A 23,893-nucleotide genomic window follows, 5' to 3' on the forward strand; every position below is an offset into this window, starting at 1 on the left:
TGAAAGTAAAGAAGAAGATAAACGGATATTAATATATATAAAAAAAGAAAAAAATGGATACTAAATTACTACTATAATACCTTCTGTATTCTCTTTTTTTTTTTTTCTGATAATCCAGGGGTTCCTCACTTAAGTGGATAATTCCCCTGGCCCCGGTTAGGCAGCGGTCCACTTCATCCGGGAGAGTTTTACCTGGACTGGGGACAAGACCCAACACCCAGTACCGCATTTGATGACAGGATGGGTTTTCTATTCTCTTTTACTCGACGTTTTATATTTAACGTTTGCAAAATTTGATGCAAAATGGCAAGTTATACCTTTTCTACCTTTATAATTAGCAAACAAATTCAGTCAAAATGGAGGGTACTAACATTCATGAAAAAGTTTAAAATAGGTATCTTGTTAGCTTTTTTAATTTATGTGCAAAGTTTTAAACCGTCATAAAAAAAATTAAGGGAGTATGTAAATATTTTTTCCATTTTAAAAATACTCTATGTTTTAATATTTTCAAAACATATTAAATTTTAACCATAAATACATAATTTGTGATTTATATATTTCTCATAATTCTAAATCTATAATAATTCAATAAATACAATTAAGATTTTCTGAGATTTACAATTAATCATTATTAGTTAATAAAAAATTTAATAATAGATAAAATATATGATTTTCGAAAAAAAAATATATAATTTTGAATTTTTTTTTTAAAAAAAACGTGCATCCTAATGAAATAAATGGAATATGAATAAATTAAAAATATTACGTACGAAGATACAAAGACATAAAGTTCAAAAAAGAAAGCCTGTATAGTTAGGGAAGTAAGTTTTCAGAGGAACGAAGTAACTATTTAGCCGACAAGAGTCTCACTATCCCACGTGTGGCTTTAACAGTTGCATGTTTATCCTCCCTTTCATAATATGAGCGTGATTCATATTTACGAAACTATCCCCTCCTCCAGGCTCCAATCACATTTCACAAGTTAACCATTTTGATATGGGCCGAAAGTAACCCCAGTAGAAATAATTATATTGTGGGCTTCATTACAAGCCTAACTAAATGTAGAACTAGTAAGCCTGCATCGACTTCATTTTCAAAGGGCAATATTGCGAGTTTGATTGATCTGAATATACATGCATCTACTTGAGTTACAAGACTAAAAACTTGATTTATGTAACAATCGTTATAGTGTTTCAAAAAAAAAAATGTAACAATCGTTATTATAATAGAAAATATCTGAAACTAGCACCAACTATATTTCGAGTGAACCGAATTAAGTAATCTAAATATAACCAAACTAAACCCTAAAAGAATCCAAAATTCTCCCTCAATTCTCTAAACATATTATTTACATGATCGACATGTAGTCTAATGGATTGCCCTATTTGTCACGCGTCATCATCCGAATCCAACATAAAAGAACATGTATACTTGTATTTTTTTGGACTTTAATCTGCTATGGGACAAAATGATGAAAAAAAATCTGGCACCACCTAAAGTAATCTCACATAGGACAAAAGAGTGGTTAATGACAATTTACCCCATTAATGAGATCAATATGAACCCTTGGATAAGAATTCTATGGGATATAACGTGAGCCGTCAGATCATTAGAAGAAAAATGATCAATATTTACAAGAATGTCATTAATGAAACTCACCCTTAAGCCGCCAGATCTTACGTCTTTGTTTTAATCTTGGCCTTCGGATCTCACATCCAAACCCTTCTCTCTCGCCTGGGTCCCACAGATGCATTAATCATTCTTCTTCTTCTTCATTTCTCCTACAACCATACTCAACTACCACGAAAATTCATTCTCCTCACCAACAAAAGCTTTCTTCTTCAACTCTTCATCCACAAACCTTCACCTCTGTTTCTTGGGGTCTTTCGACAGGTTAGGACGCTGTGAAACAGGTCATGTACATCGTCCTTAGTTCTGAAATCGGTTGATAAGTGTAAACTCTCTCTTTCTCTCTCTCTCTTATGTTTCTCTCTCTTTTTATTGTTGTTTGTTTCAGTTTAGTCATATAAAATGTGTGTTAACCATATGAGTCAGATTATAAAGTTTAATATAATTTGGTTAAAGTATGAAGCATGATATTGTAGAATAAGTCGTTTTTGTCTATGGTACAACAGGTACAACAGGTACAACTATAGTAAAATGGAAAGTAGTAAAACTGGCAGAACTAATATTACTGATATTGTTCATACGAAACATACCACTATGTTCATACGAAACATACCACTAGTAAACCATGTACAACTTGGAGTAACACATTGACTATATAGTATTGGTACCACTCGTATAACTTATAGTAGTCATGTGCAAAGTTGACATAGTATAACTGGTCTTACTAGTATAACTGATAACTAATGTTACATGTAAACTACTCTAATTGATAATATTAGTATAACTGATATTATTGTGACCGTACAACTGGTATAACTGAACTAACTAATAAATAATGTTGGTTTTTAGTCATTTTCAGGAACTAAGGATAGTAATGGGTCTGTGGTGATACATTTTGAACATGGTGAAGAGCAACATATGTCTACACTAGTTATGAAAGGAAGATATGAGGAGATTACTTATTCTTAGTTGGTTGATAGAATAACCAAGAAAATGAAGACCGATGTAGTTGGGACGAAGCTTCAATTGAGTTACTTTCCGCTGGTATTAAATAATAAGAGGCCTTGTTATATCTTGGATGATGAAGATTTTTTAGGATATTTAATGAAGGGGGATAAGAAAAACCGACGTAGTGTCTTGCATGTGGAGCTTAAGGAAATCGTCTCAGAAAATCAGAGTAATGAGATGTTTTCTATGAATGAGGAAAATCTGAGTGATGCCAGAGATAATGATGGCATGGTTGGAGTTGGAGAGTTAGAAATTATTCCTCAAATTCAGGAGGATGAGTTTGAGCATGAGAAAATCAGTGAAGAGGGTGATGAAATGGATGATAGGGAGGAGTTGCCGACTAGAGAAGAACTGAGGGATTTAGTGGACAAAGGTGTGCATTCCAATTGTTTTGAGGTTGATATAAAGAAGTCGAATCCTCGGGTTTACATATTGAAATGTCGTGGTGCTGGATGCAGATGGTATTTACGAGCTGCAAAGCTGAAGAACTCTGTTTTTTTCTCTATCAGAACGTATAGAAAGATGCATACGTGCTCTCGTGGAGATGCAAGTGTCATGAAGAAGAAGAAAAGAGGCACACCAAGCTTGGTCGCATCAGTGGTGCACTCTGATTATCCCGGCAAATACAAGACTCTGGATCCAAAGACTCTCATAGATTTGGTGCATAACAGACTGGGTGTTAAGGTTTCATATTCTACAGCTTTGAGTGGGAAAAATAAAGCTTTGAGTGATTTGTTTGGTAACCCGGAGGAGAGTTTTGCTAGGCTGTCATCTTACTTGTACATGTTACAAAGGATGTATCATGACACCATTACACGATTAGAAGTGGATGAGAAGAACCAGTTTAAGTATATGTTCTTTGCGCTCGGAGCTTGCATCGAAGGGTTCAAGGCGATGAGGCAAGTGATAATAATGGATGGAACTCACCTGAAGGGTGTATACAAAGAAGTGCTTCTCATTGCCACTGCTCAGGATCCAGATCATCATCATTATCCCCTTGCTTTTGCGGTAGTAGATGGTGAGAAAAATGCAAGCTGGGAGTGGTTTCTGACTATATTAAAAACTATGATACCAGATGATCCTCAGCTTGTATTTTGTACTGATAGAAACCAAAGCATCATCAAGGAAGTACACGAGGTTTACCCATTGCGATCCATGGATATTGCAATTATCACTTGTCTAATAATGTCAGCGGATCTTGCAGCAATGTTAACAAGAAAGGGGTTGCCAAAAAAATTAGAAATATTGCTGGTATTTACAGTGAGGTGGAGTTCAGAAAATGCTACAACGATTTCAGGAAAATGTATCCTCAAGCGGCCGAGTATATAGATGACAGTGTTCATGAGACCAAATAGGCAAGATGTAAATTTCCGGGAGAAAGGTACAACATAGACACAACCAACACTGTTGAATCTATCAATGGTGTTTTGAAGGAACCAAGGAAATATGCGTTGTTGACAATGCTTGATGTGATCGTGGAAAAGATAACATAATGGTTCAACAAATACCGTCTATTATCTACGCGTACCAGAGAGGCAGATACTAATCCCGCATGTGCATGGGATATTGCATTACATATATCCTACGACTAAAAAGCTCAAGGTGACCGAGCTAAATACATTTGAAGGTCACTACAATGTGCTTGGCGAGGATGGTCACGGTTATTTGGTTGATTTGAGCAACAGAACATGCTATTGTAGGTATTTTGATATTGATCGGTATCCTTGTGTGCATGCACTTGCTGCCATCACGGCGCGTGGAGAAATGGCTGAACATTATTGTTCTAAGTATTACTGGATGGAATAGTGGACTTTGGCATATTACATGACAATATATCCAGTGCCTCATTATTCATCATGGGAAAGTTCTGAAATTCCTGAGGAAATTCGATCTTAGGTTGTCTTCCCTCCGTATGTGGAGAAAAAAAAAAGAAGACTACAAGTTACAAGATTCCCGTCTGCCGGAGAATATCGGAGAAAGAGAAAGAAGAAGTTTCCACCATTGATTGGTGAAAACGAAGAAAGTGGCAGTGATGGCAGTGGCAGTAGTGGCAGCGAGGGAAATTGGGACGAGGGAGCTGACAACGAAGGAAGTGGTAACGAAAAGAATGATGAATGAGTTTTACTTGTTAACTTGTTATGGAACTTGCTTATGTGTTGTGGAACTTATTTATGTGTTGTAGAATTTATTTATGCGTTTTGTTGTTTCAATCAGGTAATACAAGTGCAACATGGTAAAACTTCATAAAACATAACACTCATATTTCTGTGTTGTCATACTGGTACAACTAGTAAAACTAAAATAGGTTCGACTGGTATAACTAGTACAACTATGTCTAGTTTACTAAAATAGGTTCTACTGGTATAACTAGTACAACTATGCAGGTTCTGAAATATAAATATTCTTTTTGGCTCTCCATATTAATAAAACAATCAAATAGTCTAATTTTTAAGTGTTTGGATAGGTTTCTTTGTGTTTTGTATTGGTTTTTTTTTTTTTTGGATTTCTAACTCCATCACAAAAGTATACTTGATCTACCTTATACTTTTAAAGTTTGTTAACTTGTTTGTCCACATATTTTTTGTAAAACATACATGACAAGTATTTTAACAATAGTGATGATTTCATTGTATCCGGGCAAACACATGTAAACATAAATAAATGGTACAACTTAGATAATGATAATTTTTCTTTGGTACAACTAATATTTTCAGGTTTCACTGCCAAAGTACAATTCTGTACAAACTAGTATAACTAAATAACTAGTACAACTTTGTGCAAGCCAGTATAACTAATAAACTAGTACAACTTTGTAGAAACCAGTATAACTAAAAAACTAATACAACTTTGTGTGCATAATGTGTTTCAGATAAATAGATTCCCAGATAAGTCCTACAAGTTTTAATTCAACACTAGTTGTACTAGTTTTTCTAGTTGTACTAATTTATGTTTTTTGGCAAGTTGATGCTAGTTTTACTTGTTCTAGTAAAACACCTGTAAATGCAACATGTTCAACCATCAAATCAATTACACACATACAAGTTTGGATTTAGGTTTTAAAACACACACATATACAAGTTTTAGGTTTTAAAGCACACACATACAAGTTTGGATTTAGGTTTTAAAACAAACACATACAGGTTCCAAAAACAACAACATAGTTTATGCCCTTCGCCAAATCAATTTGGCGTAAAAGGAGACCTTAACAAATGAGAACGCTTGGGCACCCTCTTTGGCATCTCATCAACTCCAACCGAATCTGCCTCCTCTGAATAATCATCAACTCCAACCTCACCTTCCTTCTCCAAAGCATCATCATCATCTACAACCTCATTTGTCTTGTCCGCAGCAGATTTTTCCGCAGCAGCCTTCTCAAATCTCTCTGCAGTGTTTGCCATAATTTGAAGTGTAGATTGCTCATCTCCATCATCATCAAATCTCTCGTCAGTATCTACACTGAACAAAAATACATCCTGACTTAGATCATCATCACTAAAAATATAATTTGAACTTATATGTTATCATGACTTACCTTGCATCAACTTCTCAGCCTCTGCCTCGATCTGTTTCTCACCATCTTTCTCATCATCCTTCTCAGCCTCTGCCTCAATCTGTTTCTCGCCATCCTTCTCAGCCTCTGCCTCATCACCATCCTTCTCAGCCTCTGCCTCATCACCATCCTTGTCACCATTGTCCTCGCCCTCCTTATCAGCCTCATAATCATCCAAGCCCTGCTTCTCAGCCTCTTCATCACCCTCCTTATCACCATGCTTCTCAGCCTTTTCATCACCCTCCTTATCACCATGCATCTCAGCCTCTTCATCACCAACCTTATCTCTTCTTCTGCCTCCTAAAGCATATCCGGTTTCAGCTTCACCAAACTGGAATGACCAACTTTCTCTCTGAATCTTGTCTTGTTCCAACTCCTTTACTCTTGCTGCTAGAAGACGAATTGTTTCGTCTCTCAATGCAAATCCATCGTCCATTCTTTTGTTCAACTTCAACTCTAATTCTCTTAAACTCTCACGATCTGCCTCACCCCCTGCCTCGCCCCCTGCCTCGCCTCCTGCCTCGCCCCCTGCCTCAACTCATGCCTCGTCTCCTGCGTCGCCCCCTGCCTCGCCTCCTTCCTCGCCTCCTGCTTGCTCTTGTTGCTCTCGGGTTCTCACATCCATCGCGAATAGATCAGGCTAGAAAATTTTACTCCCTGGTTCTAGTAAGATCTTGTTCCAACTGTCAGCAGCTATGTCTGGCATATCCGAATCATCTATCAGCTCCAAGTTTTCATAAGTCCCTTCATCCATTATTTCGTACAAAAGGTCTGCTTCATATCCTTGTGGTTCCAAAATACTGATAATCTCCTGAAATATGACCAACAACAAATTACATATTTAATTAACTATGAACTTGAAGAAAATGACATAAACAACACTTAAACCTTTGTGTTTCATAGCGTCCGATAAATCATGCCAAGTGGAAATCCTGTTGTTCCGGTCCTCTTGAACTTCCATTTGCACATTCTTGGACAACCATCAAGACAGTTTGGAACGGGCTCTCTGAATCTTTCTCTAAGGACAAGGATACATTCACATGCTAATATCTGCACATCATTTCACACAATCACATTAGTTATATTATAACAAATATGCTTATAAAAAATACAATTCATATACCTCCAAAGGGTTGATAAACCCAGGAAACCCATTGTGCCTTCTCTGGGATCCCATCACGAAACTGATCCCTCACATGAAAAATCTCATTCATGCAATCATCAAATGTGTAACGGCCCCATGGAAATTCAGTGCAAAACTCCAGATCTTCTTCTGCTTGGAGAATGAAATACTCAATGAAGTATCCTTCTTTTAACCTTCCTCTTATAAAACTCTAGCCAGAAAGTAAAGAACCACCATCCTCATACGATCGCCACTACCATCAAACTTCATCTTCTGAAGTTTCTCTAAGACTTCCGCTTCTGTCACTTGCAAACCCTTTTCCTTTCCATCCTTTGTCTTCTTTACCTTAAAATGCTTTCTCGCAAACTTCATGCTCCCTATGCTCGGATAGTTTTCTGGATATGAGTGGCAGTATAAACCAGAGAGGAGGCTATGTTCCCTGATGGAGTATCTAATTGGAACACCGTTTACCCCAAACAAAGTTTGTCGACCCTTTCCTGTATGCATAGTACGAAGTAGCAACATCCACAATCCCATCACTTTTCTTGTTAGGGTACAATCCATGTGGAATATATGCTTGAACTGAGGATGATCCTGAAACCAACTTTTCTCTGAGGCCTCAAACTTTTCAATCGTCTTCAGAAAATCGTGTTGATGGCACCTTGAGGAGAGCTTGCAACCCTTTCCATAGTCGCTCGGTTTGAAGAAAAAACCAGCAGGTCTGTAAGCTTCTACGGTCATATCATCCCTATCAACCTGAAAAACACAAACAAAATACACTGAATAAATAACTAAGTTATACAACACAAAATCACTTAGTTGTACCAGTTACACTAATTAAATTAAAAATAATATTACTAGTTCTACCAGCAACCCTAGTTATACAACGACAACACCATCTCATTAAATAGTTATACAAAATACTTCTCTAGTTATACCAGTCAGACTACGTATAAGAAGCGTAGTTGTACCAATTATATTACTTATAAAAAAGTGGTTTTACTAGTTATCCTGAATCTGTTTACAACATATTATTACCAGTTGCACCATTTTCACTCTTTTAGTTGTACTAGTAATTCAATACTCAGTTGTATTAGTTAGACTAATTATAATTTTCGTAGTTATACCAGTTATATTAGTTATAAGAAGTGTGGTTGTACTAGTTATACTAGTTCCATTGATTCTGTTTTACAACATATTATTACCAGTTGAACTAGTTTCATTCTTTTAGTTGTACTAGTTATTCAATACTCAGGTGTATTAGTTAAACTAATTATACTTTTGATAGTTGTACCAGTTATATTATTTATAAGAAGTGTGGTTGTACTAGTTATACTAGTTCCATTGATTCTGTTTACAACATATTTACAACATATTATTACCAGTTGAACTAGTTTTATTCTTTTAGTTGTACTGGTTACACTACTTATATAATTACTACATATTTCTTAGTTTAACCCTATCATAAATAATTCTAAAACAATTTTAAATTGACTTGTTTACCGTTCTTGGCGCGTCATTATCAACGGTAACCTCGGGTGCGTTTGAATCTCTGTTGTTAGATCCACTCACCTCACCGTTCTGCTCGTCTACACGATGTGAAGGACTCTTTGTGGAAGATCCTGAGGTCACTCGAGGTTGTTGTGGATTCTCGGCCTCACTCGCTGCATGAGTTGGTGTTGGCGATTTTTGTGGCTGACTCGGAATCACTGGGCGTGGTGTACCCTCGCTATCTCCCTGAGAAGGAAATTCTGCTGCTGGTGTGGAGGAATGAACGCCTTGATGTTCCGGTGGAGATGCTGCGGTTTCTCTCACACGGTTCCGAGCCCTCTTGGTTGGATTCGACGAGGACCCACCATCCAGACCACGGTCTCGCTTCCTCTTCTTCTCTGTGGTCTCACTCCTCTTCGCCGCATCTCTCTTTTTCTTAGCGGCGGCTCTCCTTTTCGCTGCCGCTTCTTTTCTTTTCATGCCGGCGTTCTTCTTCTTCTCCGACGCTCCCACTTTTTCTTTCTTCTCGGCGATCCGAGTTTTTGGCGACATTGCACACACAAAATTGGAGATGGGGATTGTTGTTTTGAGATGATTGTGCTTGAATCTGAGTTTGATTAGAGATGGGAGTTTGAAATTGTGGTGGTTATGGGAGAGAGAGTTTGAAATCCGTTTGAAATCGTGAGTGGAGAAAGATGAAACGGGGAATTTAGGGTTTCAAAGTTGGGCCGGGTCAGGTTAATGGGTTTCGGTGGTTGGATTTGTAAATAAGTTGAAGTTTCTTAGTTACTTAGTCTTTTTCCCCTATTTTCGATTTTTTTTTTAATTTTTAATTAAAAGTAGAAGAGATCCATTCTAGATTTTTTGACTCCCTTTGTCCCATTCCAGCATTTGATCCTATTTTTTTTTTGCTAAGAATGTATACTTGTATTTTTATCTAGATATAATATGAAATCATCTACATATATATATGGGTTTTCTTAATTAATAGGCTTAGCCTAAACCGAACAAAAGAAGACCAAAATACCTCTAATCCTTACTAATAAAAGGGACCTTTTGAGGCTCCATAAAGCGTTCACATCAGCGAAAAAAATTTCTCCCGAAAGATGACACGTGGCATAAAATATAGTTTTACATTTTAATATTATTAATTTTCAAAAATTATAAATAATATGTAAACATACATCATAAAAAATAGAAACACTACATTAAACATACGTAAAATTATCATTTTTCACTTAAAAAAAAAGACCTTACTAATAAAAGGAACCTTTTAAGGCTCCATAAAGCGTCCACATCAGCAAAAAAAACTTCTCCCGAAAGATGACACGTGGCATAAAATATAGTTTTACATTTTAATATTATTAATTTTCAAAAATTATAAATAATATGTAAACATACAACATAAAAAATGGAAACACTACATTAAACATACGTAAAATTACCATTTTTCACTAAAAAAAAAGACGGCTTATCTCCATAATGTAACATTGCCGTTTTATAAATAAAAATATATATTATATATAATTTCGAAAATAATAAATATACGTAAACATACAACATAAAAAATGGAAATACTACATTAAACATGTGTAAGATTACAATTTTACATTTTTATTTTTAAAAAATAATATGTAAACATACAATATAAAAATTGAAAAAACTACATTAAACATACGTAAGATTATCATTTTTCACTAAAAAAAACTGCTTATCTCCATAATGTAACATTACTATTTTGTAAAAAAAAACATTATATATAATTTCGAAAATAATAAATAATATGTAAACATACAACATAAAAAATGGAAATACTACATTAAACATACGTAAGATTACCATTTTACATTTAAAAATAACAATAATATGTAAACATACAACATAAAAAAATGGAAAAACTACATTAAAGATATGTAATATTACTATTTTTCACTAAAAAAATGGCTAATCTCCATAATGTAACATTACCATTTTATAAAAAATGATAAAAAAAACATAAATATAACTATTTGACTATTTATCCAAGTTTCTTCTATTAAACATTCCCGTTTTACATTAAAAATGGAAAAAAAACATTAAGATTTAAACATCTATCTTAAAATATAAAATATAGATATTAACTAAATATAAAATATAAGAAAGAGAAATACTCAATATATAGAAAAATAAATAATAAGTAAATATTATAAAATATAAATATATGAATTATATATACAATAATAAGTAAATGCACAAATTTTAAAATATGGAAAGAGTACATTAAATATTAAACATCTATCTTAAAATGTAAAATATAGATATTAAGTAAATAGAAAGAAAAAGAAAAAGAAATACACAACTTAAGAACAATGGAAAAAGTATATTAATATTTAAACATATATCTTAAAATGTAAAATATAGATATTACGCAAATAGAAAGTATAAGAAAAGGAAATACACAATTTAAAAAAATGGAAAAAGTACATTAGTATTTAAACATCTATCTTAAAATGTAAATCTATCTTAAAATATAAAATTATTAGTAAATAGAAAGTATAAAAAATAGAAATACACGATATAAACAAAAATAAATAATAAGTAAATATATAATATAAGTAAATACACAATTTAAAAATGGAAAATTACATTAAGATTTAAAAATATATCTTAAAATTTAAAATATAGATATTACGTAAATAGAAATAATAACAAATGGAAATATAAATTTAAAGAAAATGAAAAATGTACATTAAGATTTAAACATCTATCTTAAAGTGTAAAATAGATATTAAGTAAATAAAAAGTACAAGAAATGGAATTACATATACAGGAAAATAAATAATAAGTAAATAATGTAAATATATAATATATGAATTATATATATAATAATAAGTAAATACACAATTTTTTTAAAAAAATTGAAAAATTTCATTAAGCATAAAACATCTATCTTAAAATGTAAAATATATAATATAAGTAAACACTTCTTTCCTCGCCGAATCAGGTATTGGTTCATGTTGGTTTAGTATTGTTTTTGGTTTATTAACCGGTTTAGGATGTTCCTATTGTAAATATAATTTAAGTTGGTTTAGCATATATTATGCTTAAAATAACTTAAATTAAATAATAGTAATATTATGCTTGAAATATAATTTTAGAGAGTTTTCAAATATAGTTTACAGAACATTATAGGTGATGAATTTAATTTATTAAATTCGTTTATTACTTAAAACTAAGTTTTTTTTAAAAACATACTGAGTTATAAATATCAATGCTGGATTGGTGAGTATAACATGAAGACAAAAATATAAATATTTCATTTTCAAGATAAGAAATTCAGCTTTTATTCAGTTGCTCAATATATAATATCTTAAATTATTTTTTAAAAAATATACATAATTTATATATATAGATTAATCTTCCAAACTTAAACTATTATATTATATATGAATAATGTTTTTAAATAAAAATAATTTCTGGTTTAAAAAAAATAAAAACAACAAATGGTTATTTTCAAATAATGGATGTAATTTACATTATACTATCATTTATCAAGTATTAGATACGTTTTGATATATCATTATTTTCTATTTCCTGAAAAAATAAATTGTTAAACATCAATATTGTCTAGGTTAAGTATACTAACAGCACAAATTCAAACATCACAAAAAATATTTACATAAACATTATAATACAATAATTTAATCAAAAAATACAATTAAAAAAACGATATTCAAAAGAATAGTTATATACTTAATATTTGAAAATCAAAGATATTTTTGCTAAAATTGTACTTACCTAGCCAAGGAGATCGACCATCTTTTTACGGATCGATCGATTGTTGAGCATGTGGTCGATCCGAAAATACTCTGCAGTTTAATTAAATATATAAAACATTTATTCCAACACTCAACAGATAATATTGCTAAATATGATAACTAGATAACCAACAAAATTACAAAAACATATTTAAATAGTAAAAAATATGTTAATTTAATGTGTTAAAATTTAAAAATAAATTTTAATTATGACATGCATCTTAACATTTATATAAATATATATCATAACCTAAATATAAATAATTTAACTACTTAAATTAGAAAAAAATAAAAATCTCGGGCGTAGCCCGGGTTAATCCCTAGACAAATTTACTTGTATTGGTTCTAACATTAATACATTTTGAGGCTCCATAGAGCGTCCACATCAGCAAAAAAATTTCTCCCGAAAAATGATACGTGCCATAAAATATTGTTTTATATTTTAATATTACTAATTTTTGAAAATTATAAATAATATGCAAACATACAGCATAAAAAATGAAAAAACTACATTAAACATATGTAAAATTACCATTTTTCACTTAAAAAAAAGACGGCTTATCTCCATAATGTAACATTACCATTTTATAAAAAAAGACAAAAAACATTATATATAATTTCGAAAATAATAAATATATGTAAACATACAACATAAAAAATAGAAATACTACATTAAACATATGTAAGATTACCATTTTACATTTTTATTTTTTAAAAATAATATGTAAACATACAACATAAAAAATGGAAAAACTACATTAAACATATGTAAGATTACCATTTTCACTTAAAAAAACGGCCTATCTCCATAATGTAACATTACCATTTTATAAAAAAAGAAAAAAAAAACATAAATATAATTATTTGACTATTTGTCCAAGTTCTTCTATTAAACATTGCCGTTTTATATTAAAAAAAGAAAAATACATTAAGATTTAAACATCTATTTTAAAATATAAAATATAGATATTAACTAAATATAAAGTATAAGAAAGAGAAATACTCAATATATAGAAAAATAAATAATAGAGACCTTTTGAGGCTTCATAGAGCGTCCACATCAGCAAAAAAAACTTCTTCCGAAAGATGACACGTGGCATAAAATATAGTTTTACTTTTTAATATTACTAATTTTCGAAAATTATAAATAATATGTAAACATACAGCATAAAAAATGGAAAAACTACATTAAACATATGTAAAATTACTATTTTTCACTTAAAAAAAGACGGCTTATCTCCATAATGTAACATTACCGTTTTATAAAAAAAAAAAATAAAAAAAATTATATATAATTTTGAAAATAATAAATATATGTAAACATACAACATAAAAAATGGAAATACTACATTAAACATATGTAAGATTACCATTTTACAATTTTATTTTTTAAAAATAATATGTAAACATACAACATAAAAAATTGAAAAACTACATTAAACATATGTAAGATTACCATTTTATACTAACAACACAAATTCAAACATCACAAAAAATATTTACATAAACATTATAATACAATAATTAATCAAAAAATACAATTAAAAAAAATATTCAAAAAATAGTTATATACTTAATATTTGAAAATCAAAGACATTTTTGCTAAAATTGTACTTACCTGGCCAAGGAGATCGACCATCTTTTTACGGATCGATCGATTGTTGAGCATGTGGTCGATCCGAAAATACTCTGCAGTTTAATTAAATATCTAAAACATTTATTCCAACACTCAACAGATAGTTTTCCTAAATATGATAACTAGATAGCCAACAAAATTACAAAAAAATATTTAAATAGTAAAAAATATGTTAATTTAACGTGTTAAAATTTAAAAATAAATTTTAATTATGACAAGCATCTTAACATTTATATAAATATATATCATAACCTAAATATAAATAATTTAACAACTTAAATTAGAAAAAAAAAATCCCGGGCGTAGCCCGGGTTAATCCCTAGTCTATATATATAAAGGAGACTTACCTCTCTTCTCATGTGTCCAACGTCAGCAAGAGCACAAGGGGCAAAAGACTCCACGTGTAATCACTTTAATTTTAAGTGTTTCACGCCTTTGTTAGGCACACAATAATGGACCTGAATTTTCAAAACGAGCCCACAAAATCAGAATTACTTATAATGAACTAAACTTCCTACGGAGCCCACCACAAGCTCCTCCTTCGAACTCTCTTCTTCATATTTTTTTTCTTTTGAAAACAGCTCTTCGTCTTCGTCGTCTATATTGTTCTCTTTTCCACTGGAGAAACATAACTATATGTAACGCTTTCTCCACCATTGAGAAAATATATTAAGTTTCACCATTAAGTCAGTCCGTTCAACTTTCCCACTACTCGAATTTAATTACTCATCTTCCCATCTTCTTTGCAAATCCCTAGTTTTCCATACCATAAATAGTGGTGCAGCCATCTACATATCTCATTGTTTCACAAGATTCATCATCGTTTCTTCCTTATAGCGGTGACGCGTCTAATGTAGAGTCAAGAACCAAAAGATGAGTGATACAGAGGAGGCCATGAATGATCTGCGATGACCTTTCATACACACATGAGGGTGTACCGGATCGGTTCAAGACAATCGAGTATTATGGGTTCACCTCAAGTTATCAGATACAACTCTATCCCTATTCTTTCATATTCAATTCATTGTAAGAAGAAAAGTTCCAAACTTTTTCATTTTTTTTTTAATTTGTTAAAAGTTGTGACTGATTTGTATCTTTTGGGTCCAGCGTAGTTATTCTTCTCCAACACAAGCTGCAATCACTAAGGATCTCAGTTTAACTGTAGCTGAGGACCTGAGGTACTTAACCAATTTTTCTGTGTAGAGCTGTCTGGTTGATTCTTTGCCTGACTTTGATATCTTGTCCATGTATTAGTACTCTGTGTTTGGTTCTCTATCCAACGTGGCTGCTATGGTTGGTGCAATTTCCACTGGTCAGATCGCATAATATATTGAACAAAAAGGGGTATTGTTTCGTTTCCTGAGTATTAAGCTACCCTGTTTCGAATCTTCATCCCGCTAATAACATATTCATTGCTTTACTTAACCCTTTGATTGTGTGTTTTCTTTGACAGTCCCTCATGAATGCTGGTCGGCTTTGCATATCATTAGCAAAAGTGAGTTATTTTTCAGTTTCTTTATTTGACTTCAGTCTGAAAATATTAGATTGACCTTATATCACACTGGCTTTATAGGATACTTCTTTATTAATTTTCTTTTCATGGGAAGACTTTTAGAAGGCTCTGGTGTTGGGATTATTTAGTGGATATTAGTCCTTGGATATGGCTTACTTAGATCTCAATGGAACATGTATCACTGGCTATATCATTTGTATAGCTCTAACATATGTGTTATGTTCAGTTATTACACAGGCAATAGGTTTAAAGAAGCATATGAAAAGGCTCAATGCTCCAAAACATTGGATGCTTGACAAACTTGGTGGTGCATTTGTATTTCTTCTATGAGAATTTATGTCTTCTCTATGATAGCGAGGGACGTTTCCGTCTTCACTCCATCAGGGACGAAGAAGCTAAGGTTTTGATCTCTCTTGCTCTTGATATAATTTAGAGTAATGTTTGACATGTATGTGTACCAATAAGATTTGTTTCTTTTCTTCTCTACAGTATAAGCTTTGCAAGGTTCAAACTATCCAGTTCGAACAAAAGGGCATCTCCTTCCATAACAAACCATTAAGCTCGACCTGGAGGAGAACAAGATTGTTGAGTTCATCAAGTTAGATTTCGGTAATGTTGTGATGGTGACTGGAGGTAGAAACAGAGGGCGGGTTGGTGTGATTAGAAACCGTTCAAAGCTTAAGGGAAGCTTTGAGACTACCACCACATACAAGACTCAACAGGACATGAGTTTGCAACAAGGTTGAGGAATGTGTTCACGCTAGGCAAAGGGTCAAAGTGTTGGGTGTCTTTTATCAAGGGTTTAGGGTGTTAAGCTTACCAAAATAGAAGAATCCAGGAAGAGGCTCGCTAGCCAACAGACTGCTTAATTTGTGACTTTGAGCTATTTATTATGTTGTTTAGATGACTTTTATTTTCTACACTCACTTTGCTTTTGGTTCGCTTCCAAGCTTTGAAAATAATATGTTTTTTAAACTATCTCAAGAGTTAAAAATGGATCCATAGAATATCTCAAAATAGAAAATCTTAAAATAGACGCATATGTTCTCGCTGCTCAGTTTTGAATCTTATCTTATTTTATCAAAAGTTTAAGGGTGTTAATCATTTATGCAATTAAATTGTTTTGCAAATAATATATATTCACAAGTCCAAGTAAAGTTTACTCATTTTCAAATCGAATACAGTATATAGATTCTAATTAATATTTACGAATTCTTAATTTTTGTCTTTGTATTTTAAATAAAAAATTCATTTAAGTCTCTCAGAATAAAATAAAAAAAACAATCTCATATGACAAACATTTCTTTTTTTAAACACTTATTATCATTTCAGAAAAGATAGTACGAGCGTGAGCTTCTTCAAACATAGTTTGGTAACATCAACCAAAACTAAATAGAAGCAGAGGGAACCAGTAGGTCCCGAAACAGAGCAAAAGAACAAAAAAGACACTACGATGACAAAGGTCGTAGGAGGAGAAGAAAAGCAGACAGTCAGAAAGAGATGAGCTCTTCACCAAAAGCAGAGAAGCGTAGCTTTTATTATAAACATATGAACAAACTTATAAACTTCATCTGATGGGAGATAATAGCAAACAAACACATGCACTGCTATTGCTTCAGTTTTCCCTTAAACTTTTGCTTCTATTTTTTCTTTATTGAGCTTTTGCTTCTGTTTTCACCTTCAACTACTATTGCAATTTTTTCTCATTATGCCTGTCAAAAAAAATTACAACCTAAGCAAAGCCATAGCTAAATAAGTTAAAGGACCCCCGGAACAACATAAAAAACCATAGGCGGACTGTGTAAACCATCTGAGTGCAACATGAATCCCAAAAAATACACATTAGTCATACTCCTTTAACAAAATCAAAATATTACCCTAAGTTATAACAACATTCTTAGTATCATATGCACATTATATAGAAACCCCAGCTACATATGTTTTTTTTGAAACACACTCCGGCTATATACAAATGCAAAAAACAGTGCTTAATATTTGAATAAAATCTACATATAACCAACAAAACAAAACAAAAAATCCTTAGTGAAATTAATAAATAACACAAACATATTGATAAATTAGTTTGGCAAACGGAACACCAAGTAAATCCCCTAAAATTAATTACTAACTGTTACTAATATATGAGGAGCATTGTTAATACCAAAATAATTAACTCAATAAAAATTTAGCCATTTATCAAAAACAAAATTAACTCCATAAAATTACACAAATTATTACACTACCACGCCAAAGATTTAAATTTCTTATTAACATACATTTTACACAACTATCTAAATCAAAACCTCCAACACAAAAAACAAATATCTCTTACACAAAGTAAGTTACAAAATAAACTCATATCAACTACTATCAATTTTCTTAACAACTCCTTCGAGACATCTAATGAGATATCATCTCTAAAGTTGTATGGTCGTCAACAGTCGGTAAGAACCAGCACTGACATGTCAAGCAATCATTTCCTACGTTAGCTAAAACTACTTAAAGACAACCACGTTTATAAGAATTTGACATTCAAACCGTTGAACGTCCATCTACTTGCAATAAAAACCTGCAATGTCAAATTACACATAAAACCAACAAAATAATTCATAAATTTAAATAACACAAATGTCAAAGAATCCGCGCGACACACCACTAGTCATATCATATTGTAGAGACTAGAGAATATTCGTATGATCATGAGGAAATTAAAGTATATTATTCTTGACAACGTATGAGGATAAAGAAAAAACTACTGTTGTGTTAAGATTTGAGAGAAGATTTGTGAGAATGTGTTGTATATTTCTTATTGCTTACACCACTATATATAGTGGTTCATACAAGGTGGATTCAAAGGGAGAATTGATTACAAAGATACTCTACATAATGACATGGTCAAACTCATAAAGACATAAGGTTGAATGGGTCTTCCATGTGGCTGGATGTAAACCCCCAATGGACTCTAGTCTTGAACTTGTATGGTCTAGGTTATGGACCATCCACTTCATGATTCATAACACTCCCCCTTGGATGCCATAACTATATAGGGTTTGTAACATGCTAATGTTGCCTCATTAAAATCTCTCCCGGAAAACCCAAAACCCAATGTGGTAAAAAGGGAAACCAGAGAAAGGAAAAAGAGTACAACATACATTACTCCCCCTGATTTGGACATCACTGAAGGTCCTTGAGTCTACGCGTGCCAATCTTGTTGCGTGAACTTCCTGAATGTGCAAGGGGGCAATGATTTGGTGAAGAGGTCAGCTGAGTTTTCACTAGACCGGATATGAAGGACGTTGACCTCTCCAGCTTTCTGCGACTCATGGGTAAAGAAGAACTTGGGTAGAATATGTTTGGTTCGGTCACCTTTGATATACCCGTCTTTGAGTTGAGCAATGCAAGCTGCATTATCTTCATATATGATGGTCGGACCCGTTGGGTCGCATATGGACGCATAATGTGGTCCTATACCTTTTGTTCAAAGATGAACTTTGATCTTATAGCTTATCTTTATGATAGCTTATTCATTCATACCACAGCTTGGTTGGTTCATGCTGAGAATTCGACCAACCATAAGTATTACCAAAATTTGGCTAATTTGTGGTGATGGTCTATAACCTTTTCTAAGGTTTAATGAATAACCATTTAACCTATCTTAGGCTGGTTAGTATAAAACACAAGGAATTTAAAATTCCTCTATGGACTGATTTGAATTGTTCTTATAGAACTTTTCACTTGCTTACATGTAGTAATTTAATTCAGTCCATGAACAACTTTAGGAAAATGCTGTTCAAGAGAACTTCTTCTCTCATCTTTTGATTCTGAGCTCAATACCGTTTGGTAAACCTTTTGGTACCAATAATATTATCATCATCATCCAGTGAGTCATATATAGCATACTACATCTTTTGAATTTCTTCAAGACATCATATGTAGTGAAATATGTAGTAGTATCCACCACATTGGATTATATAGACCTTTCCCGGTCTGTCTCACGATTTATCCTTCTTTCAGGATTTATATATTCACTGGGCATCATATGGCGTTTACATATTCATGGCCAATACAATACGCCTTTTATATATCACTTTAAACCCCACATTTCTATCATTATTCATTATGAGTACTCTTGTGTGGGTTTATGATCCTCGATACTTATCTTTGTATTCATGTGCTACATACTTGCGCATTTTCTATGAATGTATGTGTCGACACACTTATATATATATATATATATATATATATATAGTTCCTTTTAGTTCCAGACATGGTATAAATCAATTTGAGATTTCATTATCTAGGACCTTAATAACCTTATAACTTGGCGTCCCAAGCTATATGGTATGGTACCTAGTTGTTCAGCTGGCCAGCTTTATATCTCAATGTCTGGAATGGTTTCCTTTAATAAAACTCGGATTTTATCTCATGCACCTTTCTTTCTTTCCGAGGTTGCTTAGAATTTATGGAACTTTATTTGGAACATTTATTTGGTCTATCTTATATAGACTTTGTAGCAACTTGGTTGTGTCTTTAAGACATCAAAACCGTGTGGTGCTAAGCTGGGATGACATAGTCATTCTTTCTCTCGGGTCAATGTGTCTGGCATTTTATTTTGCTATCATTGTAGCATATGGATGTCTATAAATTATTTTCTAGTCCGAGGATCTTTGCCAAGACATTGATGGTTGATACCAGATGGTAGATACCATTCTTTATCATTCTTTATACCAGCTTATTACTTTTCTCCTTTCATTGTTGGATATTCGGATTCATAAACCTTATGTAATCCTTGTTCCTTGGTCTATAATTAGATCACCCATTTTGGCTCAAGGTTTCTTTTAAACTTATGGAGAAAGTATATTCATAATATATATCCAACATATATTCCCAATCCTCTTTATGAGATTCTAAGATCACATGATCTTAGATGGCACATATATTTGTGGTGGATTCTTTCATAATATCTTAAGATGATATATGTCTGGACTCATGACCCGTATCAGTCTGAGGTGGGAATATCTATGATCACTTATATGGCCTGATATAATTACTATGGCCTGATGCAGGTTCATTCTTTTATAACTCATGGTGTCCCCAAGCATATGGACTTTTAGAATTTGAACCTTATAGGTAATGGTCTTTATATCAAATTCAACCAATATGTAATATGGTTGTGGACCATGTTTCACGGATTTTAGTATGGTCATGTATCATGGGATTTGTCCTCACTCCCCCTCATGAACATACTCAAATTCGTGGTGCTTGGGACAATAAATTCCCTTGTGCATAGATATATTGCACACACGTGAGATCTTATGGGATAACATTTGCGCCCTTTTAAATATTTGCATCATAATCCGAATGGCTAAGTATGGTAATGTCATCTAAGTGATAAATTTCGTGGGTTAATCAAACATGATTGCCTTGGCTATTTGCCTAATATCATATTGATCACTAGATCAATAGAGAATGTAGTCTCGACCACTTAGGCGATTTTAATTTAGGTACTTTTATTCCCTTTTGTCCATTGTTGGAAACCATTTTTTCTTTCTTAATTCAATGAACCTTATAGGGTGAATATAATGCCATTTAGGCAAAGCCTTGGTCGAGCTTCTTTTCCTTTCTTTCAAAGAATGTCCAGTTGAGTTCAAGAGTATTTTATAACTGAGTCTGGATGGCAGAGCATGTCGTGCCATTTGTCAAAGGCTTCTTTGAACTCTTTGGAAAAGTGAGTTGGGGTATTAATCCTCAATCATATTTATCTTGGCACAATAAAAACATATAGATATAGTTTCTTATCAAACAACAGTTTGAATAAGATAATGATGAACTCAAAGTAATTCATTTTATTAATGAAGTCGTGTATAAAGCAAAGTATCAAAGCAATTCATGAAACATAAACTCAGGAAACATGAAAATGAGAATGTCAAAAGACAATTATATAATATGGCCTTCACAATGCATGTGTTGCCATATGGCGCTCAACTTCAGCTTCATCAGCTATAGGAGGCGTCATCTCATTATTCTTTAGCTCAATGTATCTTTTCTGAAGCTTATCAAATCTGTTGATGGTATATTTGATTTTCTGCTTTCTTTGTTCAGAAGCCAAAAGATATGACAAAAGGTCATTATAAGTGGTGAGCTTCTTAGCCGTGTGTAGCAACAGCACATCCTTTGGATGGAATGTGGAGTAGGTCTTATATAATAAAGAATAATGTGTTATCCTTTCACCACATAGTTCAAGACTATAAGCAATATCCATCAGAGCAGAATTATATTTGTACACGGATTCAAAATCCTGGAATCTAAGGATCTCCCATTCATGGTTGGCCTTTTTCCACGATACCGGTTTGGACCTTTTCCTTAACTGTAACCAAAGGTCACAAGGATCCTCAACATGGAGATACAGGTCTCTTAATTCCTCAGTGAGATGATAACGAATAATCGTTATAGCTCTATGCCTTTCACTGTCAATGATATCATTGTACTCATTGATGCATTGTCCGAGTCCTCTGGATCTCAGGGCAACAAGAGTATTCTTTACCCATTCTAGGTAATTATCTCCAGAGAGAGGGCAGAGTAATCTGAGGGTTCAAATCTCGACATCTGAATATTTAACGAGTAATTCAAGCACTCAAAATTCTATGTAAGCTATAGAATAAATCAATGTATATGATTTCAATAAGGCTTTCCCCCAAATCATATAATCTATTTGCTTAAGCAATCTTAGTATGAGAATGATCAATTGATAATTGCATCTAGTAATCCTTTTAATTATAATTCAAATTGGATTGATTATATATATAGGGTATTAAGGCCCTTTAGAATTTGAATAAGGATCAATCATCATTTTATTAAAAAAGATCAAGCAAGATGGATGAAATCAAGCAAATGCATGGATCAAGAAATAGCTGAATGCATGTTCAGAACTAAGCATTGGACTTAAACAATCTATATGTGATTCCTAATGCATGAGGATATTTGGTTTTCAAAGATCATAAAGCAAAAACCGATTTCTTCCCCCTTTTACAGGGTAAATCAAGAAAAGAAAAGTTTATAATTTTTAGGATATGTCTAGAACAAATTCAATTAGATTTTCAATCAATCGGTTTCAAAGCTGGTTTATGTTTTCAAATTAAACAAACATGCTTAACTTTAAAAATAACCGATTTAATCTAATTAGATGCAAGCAATATGAACCAATTTAGATTTTATTTTAGATGCCCCATGATTAGAATGATCTATTATATGTATGCATGCTCAGTTTTAATAAAACTATATGACAAGCGGATGCATGGAAATGATCAGTTCATGATATGTGTATGATCTAACAATTTACTAATCCATGTTTGATCTAATAGATGCTATCAGGTATGTATATATGATCAATATATAATTCAATCATCACAAATTCATTTTTCAAGGTTGGTTTTTAGATCAAGATAAATTTATATCATTTGTTCAAACTATAATGAACCGATTTCAAGGACGGTTTAGATTTAGATAAATTTTGACAAACAACTATGTAATCAAATGATTTCAACTTAGTATTTATTTTAGCCTATGTCATAACTATTTAAATCAAGACTATATGTTATAATATTTTGATAAATACTACCTAGTCAAAGATATGCATTTAAAACAATCATAAAAGTTTTAAATTTTGATCAGTTACAATATAAAACATCAATGGTCAAAGATATGCATTGATTAGGATTTATGTTTTGATATCTTTGGGTTTGACTGAAAGATTATGGCTGAAAAGATTGTGGCCAGAAAAGGTCATGGCCGGAAAAAAAAATGAAGGTCGGATTTGGATTTAGGGGTTTAGCCGATTATTGCTTAGAGTTTAGGGGATTGATAAAAATCAAGCAAAAAGGATTTAGGGAATTGATATGTATAATGGACATCAAGATACATATCCAGTTATAAAACAAACAAGGGGATTTGAGATTTTGATGTGGATAAGGGCCGATTTGGATCGGTAAGCATATCGAATGGGATTAAGATTTTGATGGCCAGCTTATTCTTCCGGCTATACAGCCGGTAATACGGCCAAACAAAGATTATGAGTTTCAATCCTTTAGTCAATCCGGATTTAAGGCCGGATCAAAATAGGAGAAAGGGGAACCGATTTTAAGGCTTG

The 23,893-nt window shown here is 32.5% G+C and overlaps 2 protein-coding genes and 1 pseudogene across 2 annotated transcripts; 2 read left to right on the forward strand and 1 right to left on the reverse strand.

The window, feature by feature from the left end:
• The first annotated feature begins 1,531 nt into the window (after positions 1-1,531).
• On the forward strand, positions 1,532-4,825 carry LOC106373162. Its single transcript, XM_013813377.3, has 2 exons — positions 1,532-1,954; positions 2,479-4,825. The coding sequence occupies exon 2, from the start codon at positions 2,623-2,625 to the stop codon at positions 3,964-3,966; it is 1,344 nt and encodes a 447-aa protein (XP_013668831.2). The 5' UTR covers positions 1,532-1,954; positions 2,479-2,622; the 3' UTR covers positions 3,967-4,825.
• Positions 4,826-5,816: 991 nt separating this feature from the next.
• Positions 5,817-6,623, reverse strand: LOC106373163 (high mobility group nucleosome-binding domain-containing protein 5-like). The gene is made up of 2 exons (XM_048764112.1): positions 6,170-6,623; positions 5,817-6,088 (listed from the first exon to the last, which is right to left on the reverse strand). The coding sequence occupies exons 1-2, from the start codon at positions 6,621-6,623 to the stop codon at positions 5,817-5,819; spliced, it is 726 nt and encodes a 241-aa protein (XP_048620069.1).
• A 9,299-nt stretch (positions 6,624-15,922) lies between these two features.
• On the forward strand, positions 15,923-16,927 carry LOC125589913 (annotated as a pseudogene).
• The last annotated feature ends 6,966 nt before the right edge of the window (positions 16,928-23,893 follow it).

The sequence above is a fragment of the Brassica napus genome, chromosome C7 (genome assembly GCF_020379485.1).
Source record: "Brassica napus cultivar Da-Ae chromosome C7, Da-Ae, whole genome shotgun sequence".
NCBI lineage: Eukaryota > Viridiplantae > Streptophyta > Magnoliopsida > Brassicales > Brassicaceae > Brassica > Brassica napus.